The sequence below is a fragment of the Lathyrus oleraceus genome, chromosome 2, assembly GCF_024323335.1.
Source record: "Lathyrus oleraceus cultivar Zhongwan6 chromosome 2, CAAS_Psat_ZW6_1.0, whole genome shotgun sequence".
Taxonomy (NCBI): domain Eukaryota; kingdom Viridiplantae; phylum Streptophyta; class Magnoliopsida; order Fabales; family Fabaceae; genus Lathyrus; species Lathyrus oleraceus.
Genome location: NC_066580.1, coordinates 344,321,816 through 344,333,445, shown reverse-complemented (window position 1 = coordinate 344,333,445; position 11,630 = coordinate 344,321,816). Strand labels below are relative to the sequence as shown.

Sequence of the window (11,630 nt, the reverse complement as noted above, 5' to 3'; positions counted from 1 at the left end):
ATATATATATATATATATATATATAATAGATTAGCCAAAAATCTAAACAATAATAAACATAAATGAAAATAATTATAAATAATTATATTTAAAGACAAAAATATTCTATTCTATCACTTTTTCCTTTTGTATCTTTAAATATTTATTACTCTTTATCTTTTATTTCTTTAATTTACTTTTCAATATTATAAAAAACAATTCTATAAATATATTTTAAATTTATCTTTCCAATTCAAAAATTAATTACATTTCTTAATATATAGTACACGTATATAGAAGTTCAAAAATATTTGTAATTAAAAACGGAGGAATTAAAACTTAAGAATAATTTATTCTTAAAGAATGCATATAATTAAAGAGAATATTAATCTTTTAAGAACTTTTGTTTTGTCAACTATTTGAACTATGCTTTGATATAAAAAATTGAGTGCAGCCAATCTCACGCCAACAACAACAATAGACTCAGATACTCTTTCTTTCTTTATCTCCATCAGTCTTCGAATCAATTCATTTTACTCAACTCTCGTGGGAACAAAATTCTCCAACATTCCTCCTACGTTTTTTTAATCAAAAAACAGTTGTTAAGGTTCTCTGCTACCTCTTCTCCATTTTCATTAACTCATACAAAAAAAAACATCATCATTTTTTGTCGTAACAGATCAATATGGCTCTATCACGTTTATCTTCTTCTTCTTCTTCCATCGGATCCAATCTCTTCAAACCCTTCTCCGCCGCCTTCACTCTCAACCGTCCGATCTCCTCCGACACAACCGCCACTCTCACTATCGAAACCTCCCTCCCCTTCACCGCCCACAACTGCGAACCACCTTCCCGCTCCGTCACCACATCACCCTCCGAGCTTCTCTCGTTCTTCCGCACCATGGCCTTAATGCGTCGGATGGAAATCGCCGCCGACTCACTCTATAAAGCCAAACTCATCCGCGGGTTTTGCCACCTCTACGACGGTCAGGAAGCCGTCGCTGTCGGTATGGAAGCTGGAACGACGAAAAAGGACTGTATTATTACTGCTTACCGTGATCACTGTACTTTTCTCGGTCGCGGTGGGACTCTACTTGAGATTTATGCAGAGCTTATGGGAAGAAGAGATGGGTGTTCGAAAGGCAAAGGTGGTTCGATGCATTTTTATAAGAAGGATTCTGGGTTTTATGGGGGGCATGGGATTGTGGGTGCTCAAGTTCCTTTGGGGTGTGGTTTGGCTTTTGGGCAGAAGTATTTGAAAGATGAGAGTGTTACTTTTGCTTTGTATGGAGATGGTGCTGCTAATCAAGGACAGCTTTTTGAGGCTCTTAATATTGCTGCTCTTTGGGATCTTCCTGCTATTTTGGTTTGTGAGAATAATCATTGTGAGTTTTTTGTTTGGTTAAGTTTGGCGGTTTTGAAATTGGGTTTGTTTGTTTTAGTTGATTTGTGTTTTGTTTTGGGTTTGTGTTTTTAGATGGAATGGGAACTGCTGAGTGGAGAGCTGCTAAGAGTCCTGCTTATTACAAGAGAGGGGATTATGTTCCTGGATTGAAGGTGAGTTTGTGTGTGTTTTTGTTTTGGAGTCTGCGCGTGCTATGAAGCATTGATACAGATGCCGAATACTTACACTGACTCGTAGCGACTCTTGATAGTTTAAAACAATAGAAGTGATTAAATATAACTGCATGTGTCTGTGTGAGTGTCGGATACTAACACCGAGTTAAACATCCGACATGCCTTCCGTCAGAAGTGAGAGTGATGCATAGTGTGCATGTGTTAGGAACCCAAGAATTGGATTTCAAGGAAATAATGATTTTATTAAGAATTAGGATAGAAGATAATCTCCCCTCAAGGGTTTTCCCTTCACAATGACAACATTCCACTTTACATTGTATCCTATTTATACAAATAGTCCTATAATAACCTCAACTAACTAACTAATCAACTAACTTCTATAATAACCCTTAACTACTTTAACTATAATTAATCACTATTCTACGTCCTAACAATACACACCTCCTCAAAACAACCCTGTCCTCAAGGTTGACGTCGACTATATTCTTCTTGTAGGTGTAATACCTTGTAACATGCATTGGCTTCCTTTTTGACTTCAACAACACAACAATCATAGTTTGTCTCAATCATAGTTTGTCTCGAATCTCAGGATCAAATTTGAAGAGAGTGACACCTAGTTTAAATTCGAGTCCTCTTGAAACCAAGATCTGGACCAAAACATGACTTTTCTCTCCATGCTCATAAAAACCCTTTGCAGTTGATTGAACTTGTGAATTTCTTGCACCTGAAAAATCTTTTCAGCCATTGCAAGCCACACAACGCGGTCTATTTCTGTAAAAGTTCGCAAATTCACCCTTTGTGATGATCTGGCTGGTTAGACAAAATGTTAGGAACCCAAATGTTGAATTCTAAGAAAATAACAATTTTATTAGAATTAGGATAACAGAGGAGAGAATCTCTCCTCAAGGGTCTCCCCCTTCACCATAGAGAATACCCTATTCAAAATTACAATATTCCTATGGAATCAAACTCGATTATTTCAACCGTTATCTCGATATGGAATGACACAGTTAAGAAAACCGCGTTTGGCATCGCCAGAACAACACATATGGGTGAATTGGCTGGAATGACTCTTATAATGAGATCGGATTCAAAACACGAGCGCTCGTGTCAGCCGTATACGATATGCTATTCGAGATTGTTAACATATCAATATTCAATAATTATCCACTCTATATTGTATTCTCCTATTTTATACAAGTAGTTCTATAATGCTCTCAACTAACCAACTAATTTCTTTAACAACTCTTAACCACTATAACTAACCATCGGTCTACATCCTAACGGCTATAACAGTATGTGTGTGTCATCTTGATGGAAGTGAATAATTAGATCCTTTGAAATATTGATTTACCTTCTACTTTGATGATGGTTTATTGGGTGATTTTTTTTAGTTGGAAGGGAACATGGTTGGATTTGAAATTTTGTTTTCGTGAGGAGATTTTTCGTTAAATGAACATACTAATAAGAAATAGCAATTGTACTCGTTAAAAAACTTCTTAACGTATTGAAATACTTTTTCAGGTAGATGGCATGGATGTTCTTGCTGTGAAACAAGCTTGTAAATTTGCAAAGGAGCATGCTTTGAAGAATGGGCCCCTTGTGAGTATTTTTTCTTGTTATGAATTACTAGCAATTGAATGTTATAAGTTGACCATTCATCTACTAGTGCTCGAGTACGGTTGATCCAACTCATTACATTAATGTAGCTGTCATTGAAGTGTTGATTAATTCATCAAAGTTTAGTCTCTCAGATTTTGATCGATTTCTGTATCTTAATATTTGTTCTGCCCAGATTCTTGAAATGGACACCTACAGATACCATGGTCACTCCATGTCTGATCCTGGAAGCACATACCGAACACGCGATGAAATTTCTGGTGTGAGACAGGTTTGTCATGTTTTCCAGCATGTAAAATGCCGTATTAGTTTTAATATTTTGAGGAGTTCGATTTAACTTTCTTTTTTTCTATCTCGGGTAAATCAATTGTAGGAGCGTGATCCAATTGAGAGAGTTAGAAAGCTGTTATTGTCTCATGACATTGCTACTGAAAAGGAGCTTAAGGTGATTCAATCAAGTTCCTTCCATACATATACATATATACGTCTGCATGGATGTATAATACACTTGAATTTGATACGAGGCTAAAGATTTGGATTTATTTTTCTTCTTTTAGGATACTGAAAAAGAAGTCCGAAAAGAAGTTGATGAAGCCATTGCTAAAGCAAAGGTAAAAAAACACGTATACAGTGTTTATTCTCATAGCTCCTACTTCTGTACTAAACAGCTTCTACATTTGCACATCCTTATTTACTTCATATATTTTACGACCTTAGAGTTGTTTGTTTTCTATTCTGATTTCCAGGATAGTCCAATGCCTGATCCATCTGATCTATTTTCCAATGTATATGTTAAAGGATACGGAGTTGAGGTATTGATTCCATCCCTACTTGGTAGTAGTTTGAATGGTTTTACTCGACTCTGACGGTTTGGTGCATCCATATTCTGAATTTGCAGGCATTTGGTGTTGATAGGAAAGAAGTGAGAGTTACGTTGCCATAAATAGGACATTTATTAGTACCAAACCGATGAAAATAATGAAGAATAAACAATATTTCTGCAGAACAAATCGTCGAGCCTTTTTGGTTGAGTTTTCCCGCCCCGCGTAAATAGTTAATTTGCAATGGGGTGGAATGAATACTTTTTGACATGTAATTTTTGTTGGAGAGCAAAGCATTATTGTGTTTAATGCAATTTGGTGTTGTGCAAAACTGAGGAATTCACTGTGTTCAAATTCCCTTAACCTTTGTTGAAACTAGTTTTATGGGTAGAATCCAAAAATTCATGTTTCTTTTGAAATAGTTTCAAAAATCAAGTGTGCTGTAGATTAGCAAAAAGTAAAATTTACAGTGTCAATAATGAGTTGAATAAAAAAGGAGAAAATTAAATTTCTCCATTATTATGGTCAATTATTTAGTAATGTTGCATAGTAGTACCACATTATGATATGCTGACACAAAAGGTTTTATGACAATTATTAATTTTGAATGAAGATGTGGTTTGTTAAGAACAACATCTACAGTACTAGTACCTATTAATATTAGTTGTCCCTCTAACATCGCAATCTCCTAACTGTCTAGTTGCTCACTACTTTAATATAAGGGCTGTGTGATTCATTTCTTTTTAGAAAATAAAACATGATGTTAACTTCCATCTTTAAAGTACAAGTTAAAAAGCATTAAAATATTATTCATACACCTACAAGGGATGCCTTTTTTGGTGAACAATGTCGTGAACATGAATAATGCACCAACGTTGATTTATTTTTTATAATAAAAATAAAATTAATTAATAAAATGATGAATTGGTTAATAAATTTTCAGATATTAAAGATATTTTTTAGTAGTAAAACAAAATTGATTAATGAAATATAAAAAATTAGTTAATAAAATTATGAAATTGATTAATAAATATAAAAATAACTTTTTAGTAATAAAATAAAATTGGTTGATTGATTAGCGAAGTTATGAAGTTAATTATACTTCTTAATCTAAATTTTTTTTATGTATTTTAAAAAAATTATTTTATTATTATAATATTTCATGTGAACAGTGTAGTATATTGTTTTGATGAAAGAATAACATTTATGTGTTTTTAAAATAAGAAAAATCTAACTTTTTATAAAAGGCTTTTTAAAAACTATACTTATAAAATTAAAAAAAAATATTTGACTTTTTAAATTGTATCTACACAATTAAGACTTTTCTTTTTTTAATTTTAGAAAAGGATTATTAATATTAGCACCTTATCCTCAAATAGAGATTTGACAAAATATAATAAATAATAATGAATTTTATTCTTGAATGAAATGTTGAATTTTTTTGGTCAGATGTATTGCCTTTTGAATATTATTGTATTATTCTCCTATATGAAACTGAACTCTATTAACAATTACGAAGCTTTATCAATTATTTACTGACTTATGTGACTCCTACATACTCATATTTGACACTAGATAAAATACAATATTTTATATTTGTGATAACCAATTAGTCCAATACTAGCGTTACATATATAGTCGATATTACTTTCTCGATGATCAACACCACCAACAAAGTCTGCATCAAACCTTATACTTTTATTTCTCCTTTGCACGTTTCTTAGTGATGTTTCATAGATACCTCAAAATTCACTTTATTGTTTTCAAATGAGTTTTATCTGAATTCAATTTAAATCTATTAACAACTTCCTCTACATGGTCAAGGTCTAGTCTCATATAGACCAATGTGTACATTAAACTTCCAATGTCTGAAGCATATAAAATCTTAGCCATGAATTTTGTTTATTCTTCTATCTAAAGTGATTGATCATTAGATAGGATAAAATGATTTGTCAAACATGTACTAAATATATGCAGAACACAGTTGTTGTACTTTGATTGTGATAGTATAAACTCCTTTTTGCTTATAACTTAGTGATTTGCATATCAATGATCATTTTTACAGGAACTAAGTCCTTCATGTCAAACTCCATTGACAACCACGTTTTAAAGTTTTTCATCTCGTTCATATGTTCATATTTGAATTTGCTAGTAACATATTATCGACATAAAATAATAAAATGATATAATTGGACTTATATCTCCCGAAGAAACAATAATTTTTGGTATTTCACTTCTTGAAATCTTCCTTGTGCATGAAGCTTTCAAACTGCATATACCATAGTTTTGAAACTTGTTTCAGGCCATACAAACTTTTCTTTACTCTACACACCATATTTTCTTTTCATTCTTCTAAAAATCCTTCAGGTTGATGCATGTATACCTCCTAATTTAAGTCTCAATGAAAAATGCATTATACACATCAAATTGCTCAAGATGGAGCTCTTCACTAGAAACAATACTTAATACAGATGTGATAGTATTGAGCTCTACAACTGGAGCAAAAGTTTCATAGTAGTCCACTCCTTTTTGCTCGATACATCCATTTGGTGTGAAGTGTCTTTTTTCCCATAGGTAACTTAACTAGTTCCGATGTCTAATTGAAAATTAAAGACTTCATCACGTATTTTATGAAAAATTTCCACTTATTAACATATCTGATTTGACATGATTTTGCATAATCTTTAAACTCCTCCATCAGTCAACAACATGTAGTCCATGTATCTATTTTTGGGAACATTAGGTTGAGAAAACCTTCTTAATAAAGGAGTAGAAGTAGAATTCTCTAGCGTGTCTGACGATTGTCTGTTAATTGGTTTAATTGATTCCTCTAGCATGGATCATTCAACAATGAAACTTTAACTCTACATACACAAGCTTGCTCAATTTTAAGTCATTGATGGTTGTCTTATGCTTGTCTTTTTAACTTCCCAACTGTCATCTTTCCTTTTAATTATCACATCCATATTCTCTGGTTGATTTCTTACTCTTGACTCTATATGTAATACTGAATATGATGAAGATTCACCAAACTCTCTAAGTTGAATTTCTTGACTAAGAAACTGATCACAAATATCATCAAATTTTATCTTTTGACTTTTCGAGGAGCTACTCACATTGTAACAATAGCACTCTTACTATCAGGTAGAAAAAGCAAAATCGATTAGATTGTGACAATATTAAAATTTAGATTCATTGATATGTTGTGTTACTAATACACGTTTCGTAATCCAAAGAATAAATACATACTCTATCAAATTAACTTTATTTGAGACTAACGACTTTTTGTCATGCCTGCAACTATTAAGAAGACAAAAATGTGTTTTTCTCTTTTTAATGTTTTTTATAATTATTCTTTATCTACAAGAAAATGAGAAAATAGAATTCTACCACGAATTCAAAATTGTACAATACCTGCACATAAGTCATGATAACATTCATCTACCAATACAAAGAAAGAATCAAAAGAATGCTCTCCTTAGTCTTAATTTCCTTGACTCACCAAGAGGAGCAAATGCATATTTCATTGGTAGAGGCAAGATTACAACCACCTCTCACCAGAAGTTACAACTTCTACACATTTACAAACTAACAAAATAGTCACCCCTACAGAATGAGAAGAATAAAGATGGTAACTAATTTCCAAAACTTCTAAATCTATCCATATCCACCTATCATATCTTCGGTTTACAATCCAGATTTTGCTTCAACAGCAGGTCCACATCAAACCTTTAAATAAGGCAGGCAAAAGCCAAAAAGAAATTTTTTCAAACATCTATCACAAAATAATAGTAATGTATTATTTATATTGAAATCATATATATCTCATAAAAAAGACCAGCATACTTATCCAGAAGGAACATTCTTGGGGACCGCGACATTTTTCATAAGATTCCATTATCAATCGAGGTAGGTTTCCACCACTAACAAGATTTTATTCAGACCTAAGGTTGGAATGTTTAAGTTAGAAACGTCACCATTACAACTAAAGGTTATTAATTTAACCAAAATACCACCACCTTACAAGATAAACAATATTAAAAGCATGATGGCAAACACCAATAACATACATAACATACATAAAATATAACATAGATATTATTAAAAAAACAGGGTAAGTAATATATAAAAGACATTGTTGTCTATAAATAAAATAAAGAATATAGATTATTTAAATTTTTTAATATAAAATAAATTTTTAGGATATACTAGACTTTTTTAAAAATGTAGACTTTTAAAAATGTATGATCAAATAAAAAAGAGTCTATAACAGATTATAGATCAGACTCAAGCTTTAAAAATTTATCGTATGGCAGACGAAGACCTTCTAAGATAAGGTGTTGTCTTTTGATTTTGAAAATAATCACAGAAAAAATTATCGGGTTGAGTCGCGAACTAGGTCATTCTCTTTAAAACGTTTTGTGGCCCTACCTAAAATTTTGTAAATCAATCAAACTATCACGACGTCTCCAGGATAAAACAACTCATTTTAACTGTACGATTACTACTTGCACGATAGGTAATCGATCTAGAGTTACACCTTATGATGGCGTTAAAACCACTCAACGATGGTGTTAAAATCACTCGTAGTTTTTGACAAGAATCAGTCGTTGATGGCGCAGACAAGCTGCTCGAAAAATAGAAAAGAAATTTTTTAGAAGAAGCGGAGATGAGAGAGAAAAAAGAGATTTCGTATTGCTGAAATCTAGAGAGAGGTACAAGTGATGGAAATGTCGCTATTTATAATCTGACTTGAATGGAGAGAAAATAGTGGGAGAGAGTGGAAAAAATCCTGCCAATTACTGGATGTTATTTACTTGGTCAGCAAGTCACACGTTGACTCTTTGAGGGCAAGCAAAACACAATCAATAACTAGGTTAAGACTATGGTTCGGTAGAGGACACCTCATAATTAATTAATTAATTAATAATTAATTCCCACTGATTTATTAATTAATTCATATTAATTAATTTCCACAAATCCGAGTTCCAAAAAATAATTGATCAATTCCCAAGTCCAAGTTCGGACCGGAACGAGCCGAGCCAGACGACGGCGGTGACGCGTGAATGTGGCTTGGTGGTGCGTCCCCACACCTTTACGAAATTGGGTACCCCTTGGGGGCCGATGCATTTTGCCACATTGGAATACATATGTACTATTAATATGTGTTTTCCCTCCTAAGTGTGACTAAAATGAACTTTTCAAATTCACTTCCATTCATACTAGTTCATACTTGTGCTCATTCGTTGTCAATTTAATGTCGATAAATTCTTCCAAGTTCTTACTCTAAAATTTTCAATCATTCCAAGAATTCCAACAATCCCCGACTTGAATTTAAAAAGGTAATTTTAGAAGTAACATCAAATGTTTCTAAGATTGTGCATAAGTAAAGGTGTTTATGACTTGAACCTTTGTGTAGCAAGTAGGATTTTGATTCAATAAGAGTGACACAATTGTCTTGAACTCTATCTCAGACATCAAACCCACAAACAACATTTTCTTAAGGTGTATTATAATAGCCTATGCTTTAATGACCCTGAACGTGTATCCCAGTTTAGTGAAGGTTTAAGGAATTCCGCCTAGAAATTCCATAGAAGCCAATCTAAGTTCCACCATCACATATAAGAGTCTATTAGGAGTACATGTAGCTTAGGTACTTCCTCATATAGAGTATATTTCTCATTAAGAGAGTCTATTAACTCATCCTCTTATTGCTTCAGAATTCATGCTTTACTTATTTATACTTGCATGATAATCTCATATTTCTCACAACTCGTTATTACCCATTGGACCTATTTCTTGGGATCTACAGTCATTTAGGTCGGGCTACCATCATGAGCAACTCCTTTATCTATAGGAATTCGTCACATCTTCTTGGATGTATAATGGGTTTTCTCTCTAGCTAATCCTTTCGTCAAAGGATCCACTAAATTTTAATTAGTGCATACATGATCCACTCTTACAGCTCATTTAGAGATACAGTCTCTAAACGTGGTGTGTTTTCTTTTAATTTGATGTTTTTTTACTATCATAATATCGATTCTCAATTTTTACAATAGTTGCGGTACTATCACAATGGATCAAGACAACCGACATAGGTTTTTTCCACAAAGAGATCTCAGCTAGCAAGCATCTTAACAAACTTGCTTCTTCATTAGAAGTCGCTAATCCTATCATCTCATACTCCATCGTAGACTGAGCCAAGATAGTATGTTTTTTTGATTTCCAAGATACAACTCCTCCAGTTATACTAAATATATAGCCAATAGTTGCTTTGGAATCATCTGATAAGGTATTCCAATATGCATCATTGTATCCTTCAAGTACAACAAGAAATCTCTGACAATATAAGCTGAGATTCATGGTCCTTTTAAGGTACCGCATGACTCGCTCAATAGCTTATCAATGCTCATTACTCGGTCTACTAGTAAACATGAACAACAACCCTACAACATATGCAATATCGGGTGTAGTACAATATATTCCATTTGTCTAACACTATCACCAGTGTTCTTAAACAGTTTTACACTTGGATCGAATGATGTGCAAGCAGCCTTACAATCAAAGTAGTCATGTTTCTTTAAGATCTTCTCAACAGAATGAGATTTATCCAAAGAAATTATTTTTTCAGATCTACTAATCTTGATTACAAGAATTATACTCGCTTCTCCGAGGTCTTTCATATCAAAGTTGTTGCTCAACATTGATTTGATATCATTAACAACCTGAATGTATGACCCAAACATGAGTAGACCGTTTACATAGAGACATATGATAATGCAAATGCGATTCTCAGATTTGTGATAAACGCATTAGTCACTTTCATTCATTTTGTACACATTCAATATCATTAAGTTATCAAAATTTTCATGCCATTGCTTAGGAGCTTGTTTTAGACCATACTGAGACTTATCTAACTTACATACCTTGGTTTCTTGCCCGTGAATTAAAAACCCTTCTGGTTGGTCCATATAGATTTTTTCTTCTAAGTCAACATTTAAAAAAAGTTGTTTTAACATCCATTTGGTGTACTATTAAGTTATAAATTGCAGCAATTGAAATCATTACTCTAATTGATGTAATTCTAGTGACTAGAGAAAATGTATCGAAGAAATCTATATTTTCTCTTTACTTAAAACCTTTGGCTACAAGGCGAGCCTTGTGTTTATCAACTGTTCCATCGGGTTTTAGTTTCTTTTTTAAAACTCATTTACAACTGATTGATTTGAAATCAGGAGGCAAGTCTACTAAGTGTCAGGTTCTGTTAGATTCTAGATAATATATCTCATTGTTAATAGCTTCTTGCCACAAATCTACATCCAGAGATGACAAGGCTTCTTAGATATTTATTAGATCTTATTCTACTGGATAGGCCACATAATTGGGCCCATTGTGTTTAACAAATCTTACTCGTTTACTTCGTCGAAGTTTTGTTTCTACTTCGTTATTGCTTTTGGTGGTTCTTATCACAAGAATATGATTTGATTCAGTATCCCCACTATTTCTTGGTTTGAAAGGAAAATTCTCTTCATAGAATTCAACATCATTTGATTCTATAATCACTTTAGCATTTAGGTCATAACACCTATATGCCTAACTATTTGCTGCATACCCAATGAATACACATCCATA

General features: G+C 32.8%; 1 protein-coding gene across 1 annotated transcript; it reads left to right on the top strand.

Annotated features, from left to right (window-relative positions):
• The first annotated feature begins 383 nt into the window (after nucleotides 1–383).
• Nucleotides 384–4,417, top strand: LOC127119441 (pyruvate dehydrogenase E1 component subunit alpha, mitochondrial-like). The gene is made up of 8 exons (XM_051049666.1): nucleotides 384–1,364; nucleotides 1,457–1,536; nucleotides 3,082–3,159; nucleotides 3,353–3,448; nucleotides 3,551–3,622; nucleotides 3,735–3,788; nucleotides 3,924–3,989; nucleotides 4,076–4,417. Exons 1-8 carry the CDS (start codon nucleotides 665–667, stop codon nucleotides 4,118–4,120), a joined length of 1,191 nt encoding a protein of 396 aa, XP_050905623.1. The 5' UTR covers nucleotides 384–664; the 3' UTR covers nucleotides 4,121–4,417.
• The last annotated feature ends 7,213 nt before the right edge of the window (nucleotides 4,418–11,630 follow it).

What these genes read in the sequence shown, in the direction of transcription:
- LOC127119441 (XM_051049666.1), top strand. Translation starts at nt 665, where the DNA reads ATGGCTCTATCACGTTTATCTTCTTCTTCTTCTTCCATCGGATCCAAT. An exon ending in CTTTGAAGAATGGGCCCCTT is followed by an intron (nt 3,160 to 3,352) that starts GTGAGTATTTTT and finishes TGTTCTGCCCAG; the next exon opens with ATTCTTGAAATGGACACCTA. An exon ending in AAGCCATTGCTAAAGCAAAG is followed by an intron (nt 3,789 to 3,923) that starts GTAAAAAAACAC and finishes TCTGATTTCCAG; the next exon opens with GATAGTCCAATGCCTGATCC.